The sequence below is a fragment of the Lissotriton vulgaris genome, chromosome 7, assembly GCF_964263255.1.
Source record: "Lissotriton vulgaris chromosome 7, aLisVul1.2, whole genome shotgun sequence".
Classification (NCBI taxonomy): domain Eukaryota; kingdom Metazoa; phylum Chordata; class Amphibia; order Caudata; family Salamandridae; genus Lissotriton; species Lissotriton vulgaris.
Window position 1 is genome coordinate 1374495728 of NC_141695.1, and position 20797 is coordinate 1374516524.

The 20797-nt window shown below is 49.3% G+C and overlaps 1 protein-coding gene across 2 annotated transcripts in view; it reads left to right on the forward strand.

Moving 5' to 3' along the window:
- LOC147703742 (zymogen granule membrane protein 16-like) overlaps nucleotides 1-19918 on the forward strand; it is a 203889-nt gene extending 183971 nt beyond the window's left edge. For both annotated transcript variants that reach the window (XM_086932074.1, XM_086932075.1), the window contains exons 3-4: nucleotides 21-153; nucleotides 19475-19918. In XM_086932074.1, the coding sequence (XP_086788200.1) occupies nucleotides 21-153; nucleotides 19475-19826 (485 nt within the window). In that variant the 3' untranslated portion in view covers nucleotides 19827-19918. The remainder of the gene's footprint in view (nucleotides 1-20; nucleotides 154-19474) is intronic.
- The last annotated feature ends 879 nt before the right edge of the window (nucleotides 19919-20797 follow it).

Below are 20797 nucleotides of genomic sequence, written 5' to 3' on the forward strand. Positions count from 1 at the left end.
TATCCTGTTTTCTCTTTCAGTCAAGACTCGCCTGTCTTCACACAGCGGGGAGTTCGGAGGGGGATCTGGTGTTGCATTCACTACCTCTGGTGAGCACTTGAATGGGCCAATCACAGGCCTGCGTATCCGCGAGAGCACCAGTTACATCCTTGGGTAAGAGCTATGTTTTTAAACCACTCTCCCACTACCAAAAGTACACAATGGAGCAATCTCCAGCTAACTTTCAACCTTAAAGATTTCGTTGCATGATTTTTTTTTTTTACAATTTAGTCTGCTGACCTGGGACTCATCAATCAATTACCAAAAACATATGGTAGAAAGTTTTTCCGTTGGGAACCTTGAATCTATACTTTCCTTCATTGATTCAGATATTAGGAAAGTGAAACGATGTCTTCCCTTCTTTTCCGTTGTATTCAAAGTAAATGGTGGTCTGTTTTGCGGGATCATTAGGTGCCCAGTTTCTTGGTCCCGGCTAAAAGGGGTTACAGGGGAGACGCCTACACCGCTCTTTCTGCTGATCAGGGAGCTTTGCTGCACATTCCCTGCAACGTACCGTCTGCTGCTATCACCCTCGCCGCTGCTTCTGAACCTCGCGGTTCCCGCTGCGCGGGTCCCGCATCGCCCGTCTTGCTGGGCGCTGTGTTGAGGAAGAGGAGCTTTGCCTGGGACCTTGGCCACACCGCTGGGCAGGAGGAGAATATCCAAGCAGGGCTGCGAGCGCCAGGTGAGGGACAGGGACTCCATTTCCCAGGAGTCCCTGGGCTGACATGCTCTTCGTTCCGTCTCGAGCTCACGTGCAGCGGGGAGGTGCAGCTTCAGAGCACAGGAACAAGAGGATGCTTTCTTGGCTTCCGCTCCTTTTATCCGTCTTCAGGGTGGGCGTGAACCCGCCCCCGCCTGCCTCCGAGGGCGTGGCCGGCCGCGTCGGTGTCTAGGCCAGCCCACTCTAGGGCGGGAAAAAGGCGCGCCCCGGCTACGCCGCTTCGGGCATACCAGCCGAGACTCGCCTCCCGCCCAAGATGGCTTCCCGGGGGGATCGTGGTACTCCACCATACGTTCGGGGGGACCGAATGGTCGCACCTTTCCATATGGCTGAGATACCCGCCACCCCCTCTCAACACAATCCCCAAGAATTGGGAAACCGGAAACAGTTCTTGAACTTTTGGAAGGCGGGAAGGGAGTCACCCTTCCCGGCCGTATTTATTAAAATATGAAACAAAAGAAAACATTAAAATAACAGTTTCATATAATGTACAATTTCATTTCCACATTACGATGTTTGGCTAACCTTAACAGATCTCTAATACAAAGGTTCTCCTAGCCGAACTAACATCCTACAAAACATTTGACTTGAAATTGTACATCCTAACGTTAAGGGCCAACGGCAAGGTCGTAACCGGTGTCAGATCCCTAAACCAGAAATACCCCCCTCACTTGTGAGAGGAGCGACCGCACAGAGGCGTACCTCAAGTGCATCTACCAATTTCCCTTTGTACTTGACGGGGGCCCCAATAAACTCGACGCCATTTAACGGTCGTTCGAGGACTCGTGTGAGGTGTCTAAAAAGGTAGCGTAAACCCCCTCCCACACCCCACACAACTTACCCATCTGCCGTCGCAGATGTCCTGGCCCCGGGAAATTCCCCAGGAGGGGCCGTAGCCCCTCCTATCCAGGAAGGGGCCTTGACCACCTTTCCTTTCCTTCCGGCGGCCTCTCCTTAGACAGGACCGCCTCCCCATTGAGGGGCCAATTGGCCACCTCCCCCGCGCGCTCCCATCCGTAATGGGTGACGCCCCCTCATAGGGATCTTCAAATTACTGCTCACCGATCATGATCTTACCGCCACAGGCCGGATAGTTGACCGGCTATCTGGACCCCCACAACACTCCTGCCTAAAGGTCATGTCATAAAGTCTTTAGCCAGGCTATCAGGTCTCCTATGAGTAACTCGTTCCCCATCCGGGACAAATGAATACCATCCCCCGAATACATACTGTCCCCTTTAATACAACCATGCGAAATAGAATGCAGTGTACTTGAGCGGAACAATCTACTCACTTTATTATTAATTTTCCTTACTGAATGATTCAGAGCAGAAACAGAAATAGCCCCCCACCACACTTTCCGTGGGATCATATGGGACCATGCAATTGTGCACCCTGGAACTCTTCTCGCCAACCAACTTACCGTGGAAAGCATCGCCTCAAGAAGAAGTCGTCTACCAGTGGTCACCAAATCATTGCCCCCAAGATGTACTATGACTACAGACGGCGGTGACCTCGTCCGCCCTAACAAACCCTCGAAAAATGATCGAAACTGGTCAATACAGAGCCCGCCCATTCCGTAGAAGGACACACTGTACCCGTATTCCCCAGCCACGTGAATCATGTCACCTGCTTTGAATACGTCCGCGGCACGCCTCACGTATGAGTGGCCCACGACCCACACCTCCTTTTTCACAGCCGGTAATGTCTGACCGCTGGCCCCCCGGTGTCGGGTCGACTGCACAGTCCGCTCCGCCTCGTAGGCTTGCGCAACTGAAAACCAAACAAAAACAAGAAGCGTGAATACATCATTACAGCTTCACAACATGTGCAACCGCACATACCTCTTATAACAGTTCGATGACCAACGCCCCACACGTTTTACTTGTTCAACATTCAGACCCCTGGCTGTAGCCTCCGTAGCAGCCCCTATCCGAAAGGAATGGGTCCCAAAGTCGCCGGGGTTCAAGCCCGCGGCCGAAATCGACATCGCAAGCACCCGCTGAAACTGAAACCTCGTCAGTGGGGTGGCGTCAGCGTGTCTTAACAAGGTCCCCCCCATGCTGCCACCCTCTGCGCTAAATATTCCTCTACGCACCCAACAGGGCACATGGCAGACCCGGGGATCCTCTGGATGATTATGCAGTCCCCGATTGCATCCTGATCGGATTTGGACCTGACAAACGAGACCGTCATTGTCTCCTCCCTGACCTGCATGTGTTCCCGGCACAGTCCCCCCATCGTATCCTGCTTGTTCTTTGCCACTAATTCGCTTACCCGCATAGCCCCATGGAATGCTAATGCAAATGCGGCTCGGAACAACACTGCTTCGTACTGGGATGAACATGTTACCGGTAGCACGGATAATAACAGGGCCAACCTATCCAGACCTATCGGGTGCCTATCGTCTACTCTGCGACCCTCAAGGCGTTGCCACCCACGTAGCGCTTTCTGCACAACGAAAGACGCTGTCGGGTCCTGGATCCCTTGAGCCCTCGCCATGAAGGAAATGGCGGCCCGATGCCTCTGGGCCGTAGCTACTGACTTGCCTGCCTGACGTAAAGAGAGCAGGAATCTCACTACAAACTCTTCCAGACCCCAAAGCTCCCCACCGGCAGTACCCAAAAAGGCCCAATAGGAACGGAACGCCCCTTCATATGCCTTCCTCGTCCTGGGTGCTAAACTCTCTCCCACGAGGTCTTGTAGTTCGGGGCACCGAGAGACCAGAGAGCTTCGGGAAAGGGTGCCGCCACCGGGTCCGCTGTGGGCAGAAAACCCCAGAAGGCCTGCATACGGAAACGAGAGAGCGCATCAGCCGCTTGGTTCATCACCCCCGGCACGTGTCGCGCCCTAAACAGTACATTCAGTTGCATGCACAACAACACAATTTCCTTGAGCAGTCTCAGAATCAATTTGCAACGTGCTGCCTGACTATTGATACACTCAACCACGGTCATGTTATCAGACCAGAACACCACAGAGTGATCCCTAAACCCTTCTGGCCATGTTTTCAAAGCCACCAGAATAGGGAACAGTTCGAGAAAAGCAATGTTACTCGTCAACCCGCACTCATGCCACCATGACGGCCATTTTTGAGCCGACCATTGTGTACCCAATATGGCGCCAAAACCCATACTCCCCGCCGAGTCTGTCCAAAGCCCCAACTCCTCGGAAGACACTGCTGGTTTATTCCAGACAATTCGACCATTGAAATTCGCCAGGAATGCAATCCAAATGCGCATGTCCTGGCGAACCTCTGCCGAGAGTCTCGTACGATGATGTCCTTCCTTCAAGCCGACCATGGACTGTGCAATCGAGCGGGAAAAGGGGCGCGCCATCGGCATTACTCTTAGGGCAAAATTCAACTGACCCACCACCTGTTGCAATTGATGCAGGTTCACTTTCGTTGCACGAATACATGTCTCAAGGGATAACCTGAATTTTAACACTTTTTCCTTGGGTAATCGAAAACAACCTTCCACCGAGTCGAGCTCGATCCCCAGAAACTCGATCAAGGTCGAGGGACCCACCGTCTTACCTGGCGCCAATGGCACACCGAATTGATTCATTAGGACACAAAATTCATGTAAAGCCTGTCCACACTCAGAATCCCCGGCTGCCCCCAGAAACAGAAAGTCATCGAGATAGTGCATAACATGTTGAAAACCTGTCTTCCTCGTGAGTACCCACTGCAGAAAACAACGGAATTTCTCGAAATAGGCACATGAAATCGAGCATCCCATTGGCATACATCTATCCATGTAATAGCGACCCTGAAACTGAAAACCAAGGAGACGCTGATCGTCTGGGTGTACCGGGAGCAACCGGAACGCTGATTCGATGTCCGATTTGGCCATCAGCGTCCCGGGCCCCAGGCGATTCAACATGGCAACGGCCTCATCGAAAGATGCGTACCGCACCGAACATACTTCCGGGTCTATTGCGTCATTCACAGAAAGACCACGTGGGGCTGACAAATTATGTATCAGCCGAAACTCACCCGGGTCCTTCTTGGGGACCACCCCTAGAGGAGAACACACAAAATTAGCAACCGGTGGCAAATCGAATGGACCGGCGACACGACCTCGAGTCACCTCTTTCCCAATCTTTACCTGCACCACCGCCGTGTGCTGTAAGACCGACATTTGATTCTTACAGTTCGGTACCCCCTGAAAATCCCCCACTGGGATGCGGAAACCATATGAAAACCCGTTCCGTAACACCCCAGCGGAAGCATGATCTGGGTATTCGCTGAGCCAAGGAATCATTGCCATGGTATCAATCGGGGTCGGTAGAGGCGCCCCTCGGACTATATTAGACCTGTTTGGCGCCTCCCTTACCACCGTTATCACCCGTTTTGGCTCTGCACATGGACTCAGGATGGGATGGCTGCCCGCACCCCCCACACTCATGTCTGAATTTGCATGACCCCTGGGGCCTGGTACATTTGCCTCTGTTAAAATTCCAACAGATCCCCCTTTTACCTGTGTTGCCACTCGGCTTCGAGTGGTACTCGTTACCTGCACCCGTCCGAAAGGGCGTCCCAGAGTTTTGGTGGGAGGATTCCCCCCCGTTACTCCCTACTAATGGCACCTTCAACATCCCTGTACTCTCCATTTTTTGCCAAGACACAGAGTCGTAACAATCCCAAGACAACAACGGGTTGTGTTCTTTAGCTTTTCTAAACAGATTATCATAGCAGAACCAATGATTGCCCCCATATGCCACAGAATACTCCATAATACGCGACTGATAAATGGGTAACTCGGTCAACAACTCAGGCCTGCGCTCACCCATGATGGAAGTAAAAATTCCCCACGCTCTGCCCCAAGTACCAATGGTCTCGTCGACCTTAAAGGCGGCCATTTTTGCGCGCCAAACACTCGGATGCATGAGCTCCTTTTGACTCTTCACATGCTCGATCTCGTAATGGTCGGTAAGCAATGAAAACATGTTTACATATTTATCCGCCCAAATCAATTCCTTGATTTCTTGTGGGACGTGCTGGGCAATCTTCTCCTTTCGAGAAGGTACAGACTACTCCCCCGCAATCGGCAGTGGCCGCTTACCTGAAGTAGACCCCACGCTTGTCGCCGAACTTGGGCCTGCTGTACTTCCAACCGCCGGAACCTGTGGGGGAACAGAAGATGGCGCCTTCGCAGCCTCCCTAGATTCCCGCAGTTGCCTCATCACTGCCCGGGCGTCGTCAGCCGTGGCGCCCTCGCTATCGTTTCCCAACCACGCTGCCAATTGTGCCGCTAACTCGGGGGGCATATCCTCCCTGTTCGCAGGGGTGACCACCACAGGGATTGGATTCCCCTCTTTCGGCACCGGGGTTGGCTCCTCTCGTAGGGTTTCGGGAACCGGGGTCTCCCCCCCAAGTGCTCCCCTTCTGGGCCTCTTGCTTTTTCCACCGGGGATTGTTCCCTGTAAAGGCCGTTTCGGTCCTCCCTCCCCGTCCTTAGCCTCAACCTTTCTCTTCAGATCGGCTATCTCCTTCATGAGTATGCGGAGCATCTCCTCGGTACCGACCCGCTTTCCGACCTTCTTGGGCATTCTCAGACGGGATATCTATAAGACAAAAAGAGAGATTACAACGCTCAAAATTGCTCTTCGTTCCGTCTCGAGCTCACGTGCAGCGGGGAGGTGCAGCTTCAGAGCACAGGAACAAGAGGATGCTTTCTTGGCTTCCGCTCCTTTTATCCGTCTTCAGGGTGGGCGTGAACCCGCCCCCGCCTGCCTCCGAGGGCGTGGCCGGCCGCGTCGGTGTCTAGGCCAGCCCACTCTAGGGCGGGAAAAAGGCGCGCCCCGGCTACGCCGCTTCGGGCATACCAGCCGAGACTCGCCTCCCGCCCAAGATGGCTTCCCGGGGGGATCGTGGTACTCCACCATACGTTCGGGGGGACCGAATGGTCGCCCCTTTCCACATTCCCTGCAACGTACCGTCTGCTGCTATCACCCTCGCCGCCGCTTCTGAACCTCGCGGTTCCGGCTGCGCGGGTCCTGCATCGCCCGTCTTGCTGGGCGCTGTGTTGAGGAAGAGGAGCTTTGCCTGGGACCTTGGCCACACCGCTGGGCAGGAGGAGAATATCCAAGCAGGGCTGCGAGCGCCAGGTGAGGGACAGGGACTCCATTTCCCAGGAGTCCCTGGGCTGACATCACCTGCACCTGGACGCTCTCCCTGGTTACCCCGCCCCCAACCACCTCATCCCCTTATTAGGGATAGTTGATCCCCGCTGCGCGGGATCGTCCCGGGAGAAGCCCGGGACAAGGGCGGGACCATCTGTGGCCGTCCGGGGCCTAAGGAGGCCGGGCTGGGCCATCTCTCTGACATTCCCACTGTGGACCAGCTAAGGTATTGTGCTACATGAAGAAAACTTCGTGGTCTACTGACTTTTATTTGTTACTGAACTGTGTTCGATCGGTCCTACCATTTACTCATATCCTCCATCCTTCTTCCGGTTACCAGACGGGGGTCAGTTTGAAGAGGGTCTCTTCGAGCCCTCACTGAAACGCCCAGGAATACGGACTAGTAGGTGGGGTTACTGTTACAGAATAGGACTAAATCTTGCCTATATGAACTCAATTAGGACCTTGCTGATTAATTCTGTTTTATAGGAGAACCACTTGAGGTTAATACGGACCCAATATAGGCAGTTTTGAGAGGTTATTTTTATCTGGACCCCAGCACTTATTTGTAATTGCATTAGGTCCCGGAATTGATTGGAGTAAGAAACTGTTTATCGCTGTATGGTATTGTCCTTCTCCTGTTTTGCTAGTACTGTGGCCTGTCCTCATTATTTTATCCATTTGAGCACCGTCCTTGACCCCTGATAGCATCTTTACTTTATTGTAAATATGCCTAGAAAACTGGCCCCTGTAACCTCAGAACCACTTAATACCTTAGACTCCTTTCTAGTCCAAGTGGTTAAAAAAATAAATAATGAAAGAAGGGAATCCCTAGGTTTGAGCCAATCACCAATCTTGCTCCCACCGAGCCCTGACCCTAATGCACAAATGTCTGGCACATCACCACTTGATCCCACAACTTACATATCCGACACTAATTCTCAAGACATTGGCAACGATGATGAAAACTCTGACCTTCTAGTTGACTTGTCAACAAATGCAGTGCCTGACTCCGAGCAACAGCAAAATATTGCAGCGGAAGTTCCCTCACCCTCATTGCCTGTTACACGTCCTGTGACAACTTGTAGAAAATCACAAGCTAAACGCGGGGGGAAACAGTCAGGAAGGAAAAAGCTTACCTCACCACCTAGACACAAAGGGAAAAACGTGGAGCGCGAAGATGCTGAGGAGCTTAGACAAATCATTGACGATGACCTATTTAATAGGATCTCGGATATGATAGATATTAAAATTAAGACCATCATCAAGCCACTTATTGGGAAGATAGACAAATTAACAGCAGAAGTAAAAAAGATGGGTGAGTCGCAAAGTAAGCTGGTTAATGATTTGGAGAATCTAGTCACTCATGTTATCAAACCAGTAGTCATAGTGGAGGAGGACACGGGCGCTGACACAGCCCCCTGGAAGGCCAATTACAGCCCACCCTGGTAGGGCAGTTACCACCACCTGCGCCCAGCCAGGATGTAACAAGAGAGTCCCCCGCTTTACCACCAGCTGAGCCAGCACCATTGAATTTAGGGGATGATTCATCACAATTTATCATGGAAGCCTCACCATTAGTTCTGGTATTGGCGAACGTCCCTGTCCTAACTCACGGACAAAAAGAATCCACTCAAGGACTAAAAGATAAAGCTCTATATTGGCTCACCAATAACATGCACATGGCAAACCAGGGAGTTGACCAGCTAGCAGGTGAAATTGTTATGACAAGGAGGGTGCCATGGATTGGGAATAAGCCAAAGAAGTTTAAAGGGGACTGCGTAGTATTAAATTTTGCTAGCGCAGAAGTACTCCCAAACATTCTTGCTAACATCTTCCCACCTCAACGTAGAAGCGGTTCCATAATCCCCCTTACCCTGAAATTCTTTTATAACAAGAATCAGATTGCGACCTCTTCTAATATCTCCAGGCCTAGAAGGAACGCAAGAGTTACTCATTGGGGTGGGGAAACTGGACCCAGATTTAACAATGACCGCTTTCACCCTATGATTAGTTTCGGGACAGGGCAACACAACTTTCCAATTGGGCCAATGGCCAGAACACCGGGGATAAATTGGCCCAATATAAATAGGTGGGGACCAAGCACCCCGGGATATGATAATAGAGGCCAGGGAAACGGGTTCATGGCCAGGCCGGGAAATGAACAGTTCTTGATGCGCCCTAACACTCCACAGCCTATGTGGAATACAGCAGTAAACGGATGGGGTCAGGTGGCCACTCCTTTTGACTGGGGATTTGGAACAGGGAACAGGTATGGAGTCTTGTCCAATTTAAATGACTGTGACTGACATATAGAGGTCATTAACCTGGGAAAAGATGCTATAGATCAACAACTAGATCAGAACAGCCTACGCATTAATGGTTTTGATCCTAGTGAGCCCATCCCTCAGATAGGGCAGGAAGACCAAACTACATTTAGACATGATCATCTCCCCATGCCATATCTGTCTGAGCACTGTGCGACCCAGGGTCTTGCCAGTGATAACCTACAGAGCCTATCAAAAGTGGGACCTAACGAAGCAACCCAATCACCACGAGAGACTGAAGGGGTATTGGTGCGGCACTCAGAACCTAAGACACCCATAGACTCCTGTAAGCTGATAAGTTGGAACATAGCAGGGCTAAATGGCAAGCGACAGGATAAGGCATGGTCAAGCTTTGTTTTAGGCCACCACATTATTGCCCTCCAGGAAACCTGGGACATCTCTGCCAATCTTTGGTGGGATGGGTTTACTAGTTTCACCAAAGCAGCTGTTCCCAGTCGTATGGGGAGGGCCAAGGGAGGCCTTTTAATCTTGTTCTCCTTAGATCTAAAGGGAAGCTGTAGGCAGATTAGCACAGATTCTCCCAACATTCTGATGGTAGAAAGAGTGATTAATAATACCAGCAGGACCATTTATATACATTTTTACAACTCAGGGAATAGTGATTATAGAGGTTGTAATATTACTGACTTAGATAGCATTTTAAATTTGGTCAGTCAGAATACTAAGTTTGACATAGAATATATTTTATTAGGTGATTTTAATATTCATCCGTGTAACTTAATCTGTAGGAGAAGTAGCAATGAAGGGGATGATGGACTAGAGGGACCTCATTTCGAACATACCACAGAAGGAGAGGAGCTGGAAGATTTTCTTGCCAACTTTGACTTGCATGAACCAGATGGTGGCACCAGATTGCCAACTTTCACTGGCATCCCTCAAGGCACAATTATAGATTACATATTCATATCCCTAGGTATTTTAAACCGGGTTATTGCTTACCGTACGGTACAATCACATTTTAGCGATCATAGGGCCCGATGTAGGTAAACGCGATTTTCCGATTTAAAAATACCGAGGCGGGCCGAATCGGTATTCTGAAATCGGAAAACGAGATGTAGGAAAAATAAACCGAATGAATACCGATTCGGTCGGCATCGGTAATGAGATTCGGTACGTTCCGATTCTGCTCGGTCCGAATCGGAAAGTACCGAATCGGCCAACAACGACTCGGAAATCACCGAATCGGCTACCACCGAATCGGATATTCCCGAATCGGCGAATACCGATTCGGTAATAGCCGATTCGGTAAAATCCGATTCGGCAATCATAGATTCGTAGCCATGAAAACAGACCCATGGCGAAAAAGCCCATAGGAATGCATTGAATGAACCGATTCGGCTTTTACCGATTCGGATAATACCGATTCGGCTTTTACCGATTCGGATAATACCGAATCGGATTTTACCGATTCGGATAATACCGATTCGGTAAAAGCCGATTCGGCAATAGGCGATTCAGCCAATGAGGTGGCTCCCCCTCCCCCACCCAAACAGGGAGTGGCAACCCTGGCAGGTGCAGCTAATTAAGAAGTTTCTGGAAAGCCTGCCTGAGCCCAACACACACAGTTAGCAGCAGTTGGAGAAGGAGGTTGCAAACTGAACAGGAGAAAATGGCAGATCAGTCAGGAAGCCAGAAGTCCTCCCAGAAGAGGAAGCCCAAGTTCACCACCACCGAACTTCAGGTGCTGGTTGAGGAGGTGGTGAGGGTGCACCGCCAGCTCTTTGGCAAGCTGTCCCTCAACGTGCCAGACAGCACCAAGAGGAGAATCTGGGCCGACATCGCCCAGAAGGTGAATGCTGCGGGTGTCACCCCCAGGTCCATAGAGGAACTGAAAAAAAGGTTTTACGACATCCGCAGCCTCACGAAGAGGAAGCTGGCTGACATTCAAAGGCAGGCTGGACACACTGGAGGAGGCCAGAACCCGGCGCCACCCCTCACCGAGCTGGAGGAAATTGTCTCCAGCACCATCGAGAGGGAGAGTATCGTAGGAATCGGGACCCTGGACAGCTCTGCGAGAGCCACAGCTACAGGTAAGAAGCATGCGCATCATGACACACCCTACCAGACACCTCCCCATTAGACACAATGCATAGACAAACACCAGCACTGTACTGTCACCAACATACAAGAGACAAGCATCATGGTACACGTAGTCAGCAGAAGTTAGCCAAATATGTCAGTGCAGAATCACAAGACAGGAAACAGGGTGACACGGTGTAAGGAGATGCAAGGACATGTGGAATGCCATAATTGTACTGACTGTAATACATCGGCACTCAGTTTACAAATGCTTCTTTGTACCTAGGGGCCCCATCAGGCGGAACAACTGTGACAGCAGAGGGAGCAGCAACGTCCAACACTGCAGTCGCAGGGCCGAGCACCAGCCAGGCTGGCCAGGAGGAGGAGGAGGAAGAGGAAGGAGACACCCCAGGGCTAGGAATGGAGGGAGTCCTGGTCATTGACTTCCAAGCAGTGCACTCCCCAGTACTGGGCAGCACACCCCCCTTGCAATTCTCACCAGACAACTCCCCTACAAGGCAGACCATTCCGCCTACACCAGCTCCTGCCACAACCGTGGCCTTGCCACCTGTCCAACCAGTCCTGGGAGCAGGGGCTCAGGGACCGGCCAGCACCACACCCCCACCAGTGGCACCCCAGCCCACTCAGCAGGCCGGAAGCAGCAGTGCCCGACGCCGTGCCACCACCACCACTGCTGCACCAGCACGGGAGGGCAGTGTGTTCCTGGGCCTGGAGGGACAGATGGTTAAAATCCAGCGCCAACAGGCCAGATCCACCATGGCCTGCCAACGCCAGCTCCTGCAGCACAACATGCAGATGGGGGAGTTGGTGAAGGGTTTCCAGGCTGTTGTGGACAGCAACAAGGAGGTGGCAGCAGGGTTAGGCAGGCTGACCACTGCCATCACCCACTCATCTGCCAGACAGGAGGAGCATGAGGTTGCGCGCAGGAGGGATGCCCGGGTGCTCAACCGGGCCATGGCCCGCCTTGCAGCGGCGACCGCACAACTGTGCCATCGCAGCTCCAATCAAGAATCTGTGCTCAGTCAGCATACGGCTGAGCTGACTAGGGGGATGGCCAGGATCACCACGGCCATGGAGGCCATGATAATATCAAACACCGCCTCCAATCCTGCCCTGGACCTGGGTGATGCTGGAGACAGCAGCAGCCGCAGCAGCCCGGCCAGCGCTGCATCAGAGCCACGGAGGAGCACCAGGCGATCCGCTGATGCTGCTGGGCATTCGGAGGGGGCCGAGGGACACCCCAGTGGGTCTGGCAAGCGGGCCAAAAAATAGCCTGGCAAGGGGGGATGAGCAAACCAGAACCCTGGACTTTATTTGATTTTACAATCTCCATTTTTTGATGCACATCAGTGCTGTAACTGTGGTGCATCACTATTAAAATTCTTTTTTTTCCAAGCAACATTTGGCTGTCTTTGCATCTGTACTCAGTCAGAAATAGTTCTCAGTGATCTCCTCACGTCTGTATCTGCCATCACTTGGCGTACACACCCCAGCTGGCTGTGTCAGTGGCACAGCTTCGTCGTCGTCATAGTCCTCGTAGTCAGACAACTCCACCTCAGTGCCCTTCTTGACCGCAAGGTTGTGTAACATTGCACATACAGCTATGATCTTGCAGCAGGTGATGGGGGTATACTGCCTTGCACCTCCACTCTTGTGCAGGCATCTGAATCTACTTTTCCAGATGCCAAAGGTCCGTTCAACAACATTCCTTGTGCGTATGTGGGCCCGGTTATACCTCCTTTGGCTGGGTGTGGAGGGGTTGAGGTAGGGGGTGAGTATGAATGAGCGGAGGGCATATGCACTGTCGCCTGGAAGAGAAAGGGGTCACATTAGACACATGCATACATGTATTCCACCTACCTACTATGTGTTATGGGGGTCTGATGATGTGTCTCACCTAGGAGGTATCCTTCTCCAAATTCGCCTGCCATCAGCCGTGCATATATGCCGCTCTGTTGGAATATATAGGAGTCATGGGTACTCCCTGGAAATTTTGCTACCAGGTCTGTGATGGTGCACTTGGCATTGCAGATCACCTGCACGTTGATGGTGTGTGTAGATTTCCGATTGCGGTATATGTATTCGGTGTCCGCTGGTGGGCAAATCGGAATGTGTGTGCCATCTATGCAACCGATGATTTGGGGAAATTGTGCCATCTGGTAGAAGTCAGCTTTAGTTTGTAGCAGTTCTGCGTGGGTTGCAGGGAAAGAGATGTATTGGTCCATCCTGTCTATCATGGCGTCAAGGAATATGTGGAAGAACCTTGACAGGCTGCTCTGGCTCACCCCTCCTGCTGCTGCTACTCCACTTTGATAGCTGCCAGACGCTACCAGGTGTAGGCTGCATAGCACCTGGACGTGCGCAGGGATGGCGTGTGCCCTTGGGGTGTGGTGGTCCAAGTATGGCTTAAGGTCCCTGATGAGCTCAAGTATGGTGTCAGAGTCCAGCCTGTATCTCTGTAGGATCTCAGCCTCAGTGAGCATGAACAGGGTTATCCTCTGTCTGTAGACCTGTTCATTTCTTAGCCATTCCCTCTGTCCTTCCTGCTGTAGCCGTAGCCGCCTCGCAATGACATAGAAAGCTGCCATCCTGCAAGTTGCAATGCATTTTGGGACTGTTTATATGGGTTGGAGTTGGTTACCACCTGATTGCAATCCATGGTAAATACCGAGTGAATTCTACCGATTTTGAGCCGATTTCGGTGTTTCTGTGCCTCCCTACATCTCCCCAACTGTCGGAATCGGGGAACTTCCCGATCGGAGATTCATACGAATCGGCATGTTTTCCGATTCGGCTCATGTCCGAATCGGTATTTGTACCGATTCGGTACATGGACCGAATCGGTGATTTTCCGATTCGGTGTCACTAACGATTCGGTAATGGGACCGAATCGGTGATTTTCCGATTCGGTGTCACTAACGATTCGGTAATTGGACCGAATCGGTGATTTTCCGAATCGGTGTCACTAACGATTCGGTACATGGACCGAATCGGTATTTGCATCCGAATCAGTGTTTTTCCGATTTGTTACATATCCGATTTTCGGTATGTACGTATCGGATTCTTTCCCATTCGGTACTCATTCCGATTCGGTTTACTGTCCGATTATTTCTGTTTTTGGTTCCCTACATCTGGATGGCTGTTTACCGATCGGTAAGGGCCAAAAATCGGTATTTTCGGCCGTTACCGATCGGTAACGCACTACCTACATCGGGCCCCAAATCCGGTAGAACTTGAAGTGGCGTGGGGAGGTCATATGGGACCATCCCCGTCGATAGTAATCGCCCACCCCCTGAGGACTTCCGACCAAGGTAGACGTATGAAATGGGCAAAGGTGGTACCGGAAAAATTTTATGCCGAAATTTTCCTAAAGATTAAGGACCAGGTTGAGATTTGTAAGAATCCTTGTGCCCAGGGTCAAGAAGTTGTAGAGGCATTTGAGGTAATATGTGGGCAGGTGTCACAGGATCTTCTAGCAAAGACAAAAAAAGGAACCCCAGGAAATAAGCGCTGGTTTGATTCAGCATGCTCAAAAGCACATAGATCATTGCTGGCAGCCCTAAAAAACACTCCTAGGGTAAAAGATGAGATTACCAGACTCAAGAAGATCTACAAGTTAGCCGTAAAAAAACGAAAGGACATCATCAAACAAGAAGCATGGGATAGTCTCCTTTCGGTGGCAGTCCTGAAGGATAGTAAAAAATTTTGGGAGATTATCAAACAGCCCTTTTTTTCAGATGACAATAACGAATCTATGGACTGCGTTATCTCTGATGAAAAATGGCTGTCTCATTTTAAAAACGTCTACGGGGATACGGTCGATGCGACTAAAGATGTTCCGTTGACAATCTCAGCCACCCGCCCCATCCTCTTTAACCGACATGAGGTGGAAAAAGCCATTTTGGCCACTACAAAGAATAAGGCACCTGGCCCTGACGGTGTTCCCGCCGACTTTTTTATGTATTCACCAAAATTGTGGGCTGAGGTTTTGGCAAACGTGTTCAACGCAGTCAATGGTAATTCTGCACCTGCCTCATGGGACACCTCTACTATTGTCCCTATTTTTAAAAAAGGCCAGCGGGATGATCCAGGTTGTTATAGGCCTATATCCCTTCTGGACTCATCTGTAAAATTTTTAGGTAGAGTTCTCTTATCCAGGTTGAGGGAGAATGTTGAGAGCTGTGGCGGGTTGTCCGAAATCCAATACGGCTTTAGGGAAAGAAAAGGGACTATAGAACAGTGCGCCAACTTACATTTGCTCATCTCCAAATACACTGTGGCCAAGGAGGGGTCCGTGTATCTTGCATTCATGGACCTCTCCTCGGCTTTTGACCTGGTCAATAGGACAAAGTTGTGGTCCATCTTGTTGGAGATGGGTATTGATGAGGCATTGGTTACCTTTATAGCCACCCTGCACCAAGAACTCTTTTCAAGTGTACGAGTAACGAACGAGGGTAGGCGTACCCCTCTCTTTAGATCATCAAGGGGGGTGCGACAGGGCTGCATTTTAGCCCCCCTGCTCTTCACCATCTTTATCAATGGCCTGGGCGCACATCTAGGTGGGCAGGAAGCCGACGTCCCGCGTGTAGGAGCGATTAAGATCCCGGCGCTCCTGTATGCGGATGACGCCGTGCTGATCGCTCGCACAGGTGTTGGCCTCCAGCGCCTTTTGAATGCCTTTGGTTCGTTTATGGAGCAACTGGATCTTAAGATAAACGTAACCAAGTCACACACAATGGTGGTAGGTCAAGAGTGTCGCAAAAAGAGAAATAAAACATTCACATGCAGGGGGGACACGGTTTCTAGGGTATCTACATTTCCCTACTTAGGCGTATTGTTCGATCAGAAAGGGTCCTGGGCTCCGCAGGTAAGAGCCAAGAGGTTGGCTGTTATTAGATCATCATCAGCACTCCTGGGCTTTGCTGATAGGCTAGGGGCTAGGCCTATGGAAGCTATACTAAAAATCTATAATAGTAAATCTGTGGCTATTGCACTATATGGTTCCGCATTGTGGGGATATGTAAATGTGGAAGCTATTCAGAGAGCGGAGAATAGATTTATCAGAACCCTACTTTCTGTACCCCAATCGACCCCAACCTATTCCATTCATAAAGAAGTGGGCCTACAGTTTCTTTCTGATAAACTGAGTATGGCCCCCTTGATTTTTTGGCTAAAAATGTGGATGAATGAAGAACTCCCATTAAATCACAAGATTATGTCCGACGTTCTGTCCCTGGATAAATCCAACAAGATTCCTTGGCTGGCTTATTTGGCCAGGGCTTTTTCAGACCTAGGCCGCCCAGAGCTTTTTACCTCCCCCGAGAATATTAGGATCCAAGACATTGACTTCGTGAAAAAGTCCTTCATGGGAAGGAAGGAAGCATGCCGCGAAGAACGCGAATTGGTAAAACCGGCAGTGAGGGATCATTGTTTACTGGTTAACTCGTTATCACTTGCACCCTGTCTTGGTTTTGTCACAATCCCCTTCCATAGGTTCCTTTTAACCAAATTCAGATTTAATTTGTTACATTTTTATTTAGGCTCTTTTAATAATTGGCAGAAGCCAGAACAAGCCCTGCCCTGTAGCTGCGACCAGTTTTCAGTGCAAGATACAACGCATTTTGTCATGTTTTGTGGGTTGTACTAAGAGCCAAGGAAAAAATATGTGTTGCCTATTCTTAAAGAGGCCGGCTTCACTCAAGTGAGACCGGCTCTGCTCTTTTTACAATTACTGCCCAATCCCCACATTACTTTTTGCATTGCTAATTTTCTGGTAGCCGCTTCAAGGGTGAAAGCTGTCTGTCAAGATTAGTCTTAGAGTAAATGTTTTTTATCATTTATGTCTATGTTCAAACGCAACACTTTTTAATTGTTTGTTACATTTTTTAAACTTGTTGTCTACATTTAATGTTTTCTGTGTAAATAGGAAAATTTTTGTATGAAATGTATTTTATCTCTTTTTCTCTCTTTGTATGGCTTTTAAATAAGCCGAATAAAGATATTCTGACTGACTGGGTTACAGTCTAGGATAATTGACAGCAAATAGATTAGATTTCTAAATCTTGATAGATGGGTTCCTGTTCCGCCCAGGCCTCCATGAAATCATTGTGCAAACCTTGGGTGGATTTCTTCTCCTCGAATCAACGGAAGTGCCACCATTGGAATGATTAACAGAAATCCTGTTGCTGGTTTTACCCCGCTAAAGGCATTCATTTGGTAGTGCTTTGCCGAATACCCCATTAGATAGTTTGGAGACTTTTGGCGAGATGGGGGCGAGGGAGGGGATTGTGTGTATTCAGTGTTTTCAATTCCATCCTGAAGGTTTGTGTCTGCATTCTCACATCCCCGTGAACCAGAAAGTTCTTCTTCTGCTCTAGAACAAACCAGAGCAACTACAAAACTGTGCTCTGTCCACAGTAGTGAGAATAAGTATGGAGAGGACCAGATCACAAGTGCATGTTCCCGGGAAAACAAAATGACAGTCCTTACATCAACTTTGAGTGGATGTTCCCAATTAGCTATTCTTTGGTCTGAAAGCAGCCTGAAGCTGAAACTCTTGAGTCATTTAGACAAGGTGTAGCGGTTTAATTTGCACAATTGGACATGTAGGCTCTCTTTACGAGTATGGTGGAGTGATATCCCTGAGGGTCGGTGGAGGAGAATAGGAAAACCACTCTGCTATAGTACACATGCGTGATGTTTCCGTATCTGAAGCACTGGATCTGAAACCACCAGAGCCCTTTTTATTGGGTGCAGATCTGCAGTTGGTAAATCCGTGACTCAAGAGAGGCTGGGGTCGCAAGCAGAATCCCAGGCAGGCCCATTCCACTCCCTATAGCACCACGAGGACCACAATAAAACTCCTGCTGGAAGCCTGGCCCCAGGCCCCTCCTAGACCCCAAGCCAAGCTTCCTTCCCTACATTTTCCACAGGATCAGAGCAGGGGGTGAACAAAAGCAAGTTCATCCTGGGGATCAGGGTAAACTAGTGGAAAATAATGCAGTTATTCTCTGCCTATGTTGTTCCTCCCCATTACAAGGACAAAAGCTCATGGGAGATGCACTTGGGTTTGGGGAAACTGGTCAGAATCCGTTACCTGGGCCCACAGTAGCTCCAAACCTAAATCCAGCCAACTTGTAATGAGGAGCATATTGGAGTAACCAGGCAAGAGCGTCAAATTCATTCACTCGTCTTATTATATCTTACTAAACTTAGGCATCAGGCATGAAATAGATAGATACCTAGCATAAATGAACTCTGTACAGCAAACAACAAGTCCGGGACATTAGCAGCATAACAACATGAACGTTAAATAACTGAGGCCACACCTATGTGACTAGAGGTGAGGCCATCCCTGATCACACCTGACTACAGGCAACCCTTCAAGATGGATGAAAGTGAACAGCCTTGAAGAACAGCCCGGATGGAAAAGCCTAGAGTCCACACCTGCTGCTCAGGCCAGCCCCAGCCCGGCAATAAGTATAGTGGCGCAGGACGTCATTGTGGAGTACATGAGTGAACCTTGTAGTCTTAACTTTCTATGCTTTGTACTTGGGCTTCCATTCAACCATTTCACTCTATTCCCTCCTCTCCAGTGTGTCAGCATGAGACTCCTGCCCTTGCAGAGATACTGAAGCTATTTTAAATCACACCAACACTGAAGATCTACTGCTTGGCGTTTACCCGGAAGTTGCAAATGGAGATCTAACACTGAGTAGGGTTGTGAGAGGACTGGCAGCTGCTCACGGGCTTGTCCATGAGGTTGAAGGAGTTACCAGAGAGTGGGAACAAAACCAACAACCAATGGCACAGGCAGCTCTGAATCTACCAGGAGAGTGAACAGTGCAAGGCTACCCTAGCACCTTTGGATAATAGGGCTGAAAGTCCAGCATACTGAGAGGGAATCAGAGTTATTCTTCCATATAATTCTGTAATGGTTTATTTATGGAAAATGAAGGTTGCAGCCAGATACACCACATATAGTAGGGACTGTGATGAGAAAAGTTAAACTCAGAGTAATGCTTGGTACCTGCAAGTAAAAAAAGTGACTTAAAAAACACTTTCCACTTACGTAGTAATGTTTTTTAAAGTTACGGAACATGCTTACACATTAATTGTTCAGGTATGGACTCTGTGCTGGCTCTAGAGAGATGATCCAGTAATGTTTTCTGTTCTCTCTTTGCCCTGTCTCCAGAATCCAAATCCGGTTCGGCTACATTTGGAGTCAGGCGTACGGCAGCACCTCAAGTTCTTACCTGGAGGTCACTCTCAGCTATGGAGAACACATCACACAAGTTTCCGGGAAGTACAGCTCCTATGTCAACGAGCTGATATTCCTGACCAACAAGGGCCGCATGTTCCGCTTTGGCCAGCCCTCTGGCTCTTGCTTTAACCTCTTCCCACTCCACAGCAACACCGTTCTGCGCTACATCAGCGGGCGCTACTCGGGCTCCCTCATCACCAGTATAGGATTCCACTGGGATAGGGCCCATGGTTATGTATCTAACCTGAACGGCACTGGTGTGGCCCAGATTCAGGCACCATAAGGCTGACAAATACCCTAGCCGTCCTCTTGATTAACAATTTCTTATGGAGAAAATTCAATAAAACTCAATAAAATTAAACTGTAGCATCCTGACCATGAACGCCCTGTCTTTATTTGGTCTCTTTCTCTCTATTGTATGTGGAAGGTTCAGCAAGGAGTATGAAGTAGGAGGCATTTCACTTGCCCTGCTAAATTATCCTTTTTCCTCGAACTATGAGTCCGTGGGAATCATGGGGAGCTTTATGTTGATAAATGATGTTCTGTGCTATGTGACACATTCAGCTAGCCCTTTCAGCTAGGTGTTGGGTAATCAGGTTAGTGGCACATTTACCCCTATTAAATGTTACAAACAAAATAGCTGCAGAGAGAAAGGCTAGTAATATTCCAGATCTCAGATATTTCCTAAATAACTTATGAACCTCTGGTGGCTTTTTGCTGCTAGGACAGTTTTGCTGTAAGAACGTTCTTTTGCTGGCTTGTTTGCCATATTTTCTCGACAAAAAATTACAGCAATGGTTGCTGGCCATGTTGGCACTGAGACTGCCATTGTACACACAGACACACATATTTTTAATCATAAGTTAAAGGGATGTTATAATTAGGTGAAAATGTTGATTAACACAAACCGTTTTAAAGAATAAAACCATTGAAATTCACCAGTTATAGTTATCTTAAGTAACTAGAACTCGCAGTTGTCCTCACTACTTATTGTTACCAATACCTAAAAGAGACATACAGTGGGCTTTGCTTCCACCCCGAGGAGTATTTCTTCTTTCATGACATTCTACTTGTCACATCATTCCATCTTCCAAGAAGTGCTGTATTTATATTTAAAAGCCAACTCAATTACGTACCTACTTTATATACGCTCTATACAGCAGTACTCCTTTTGACATTTTTTCTCCAGTATTGACAAACACAATAGGGCAGGCTTTAATGTGATAAGGAGGAGGTGCATTGGCACACTAAAGA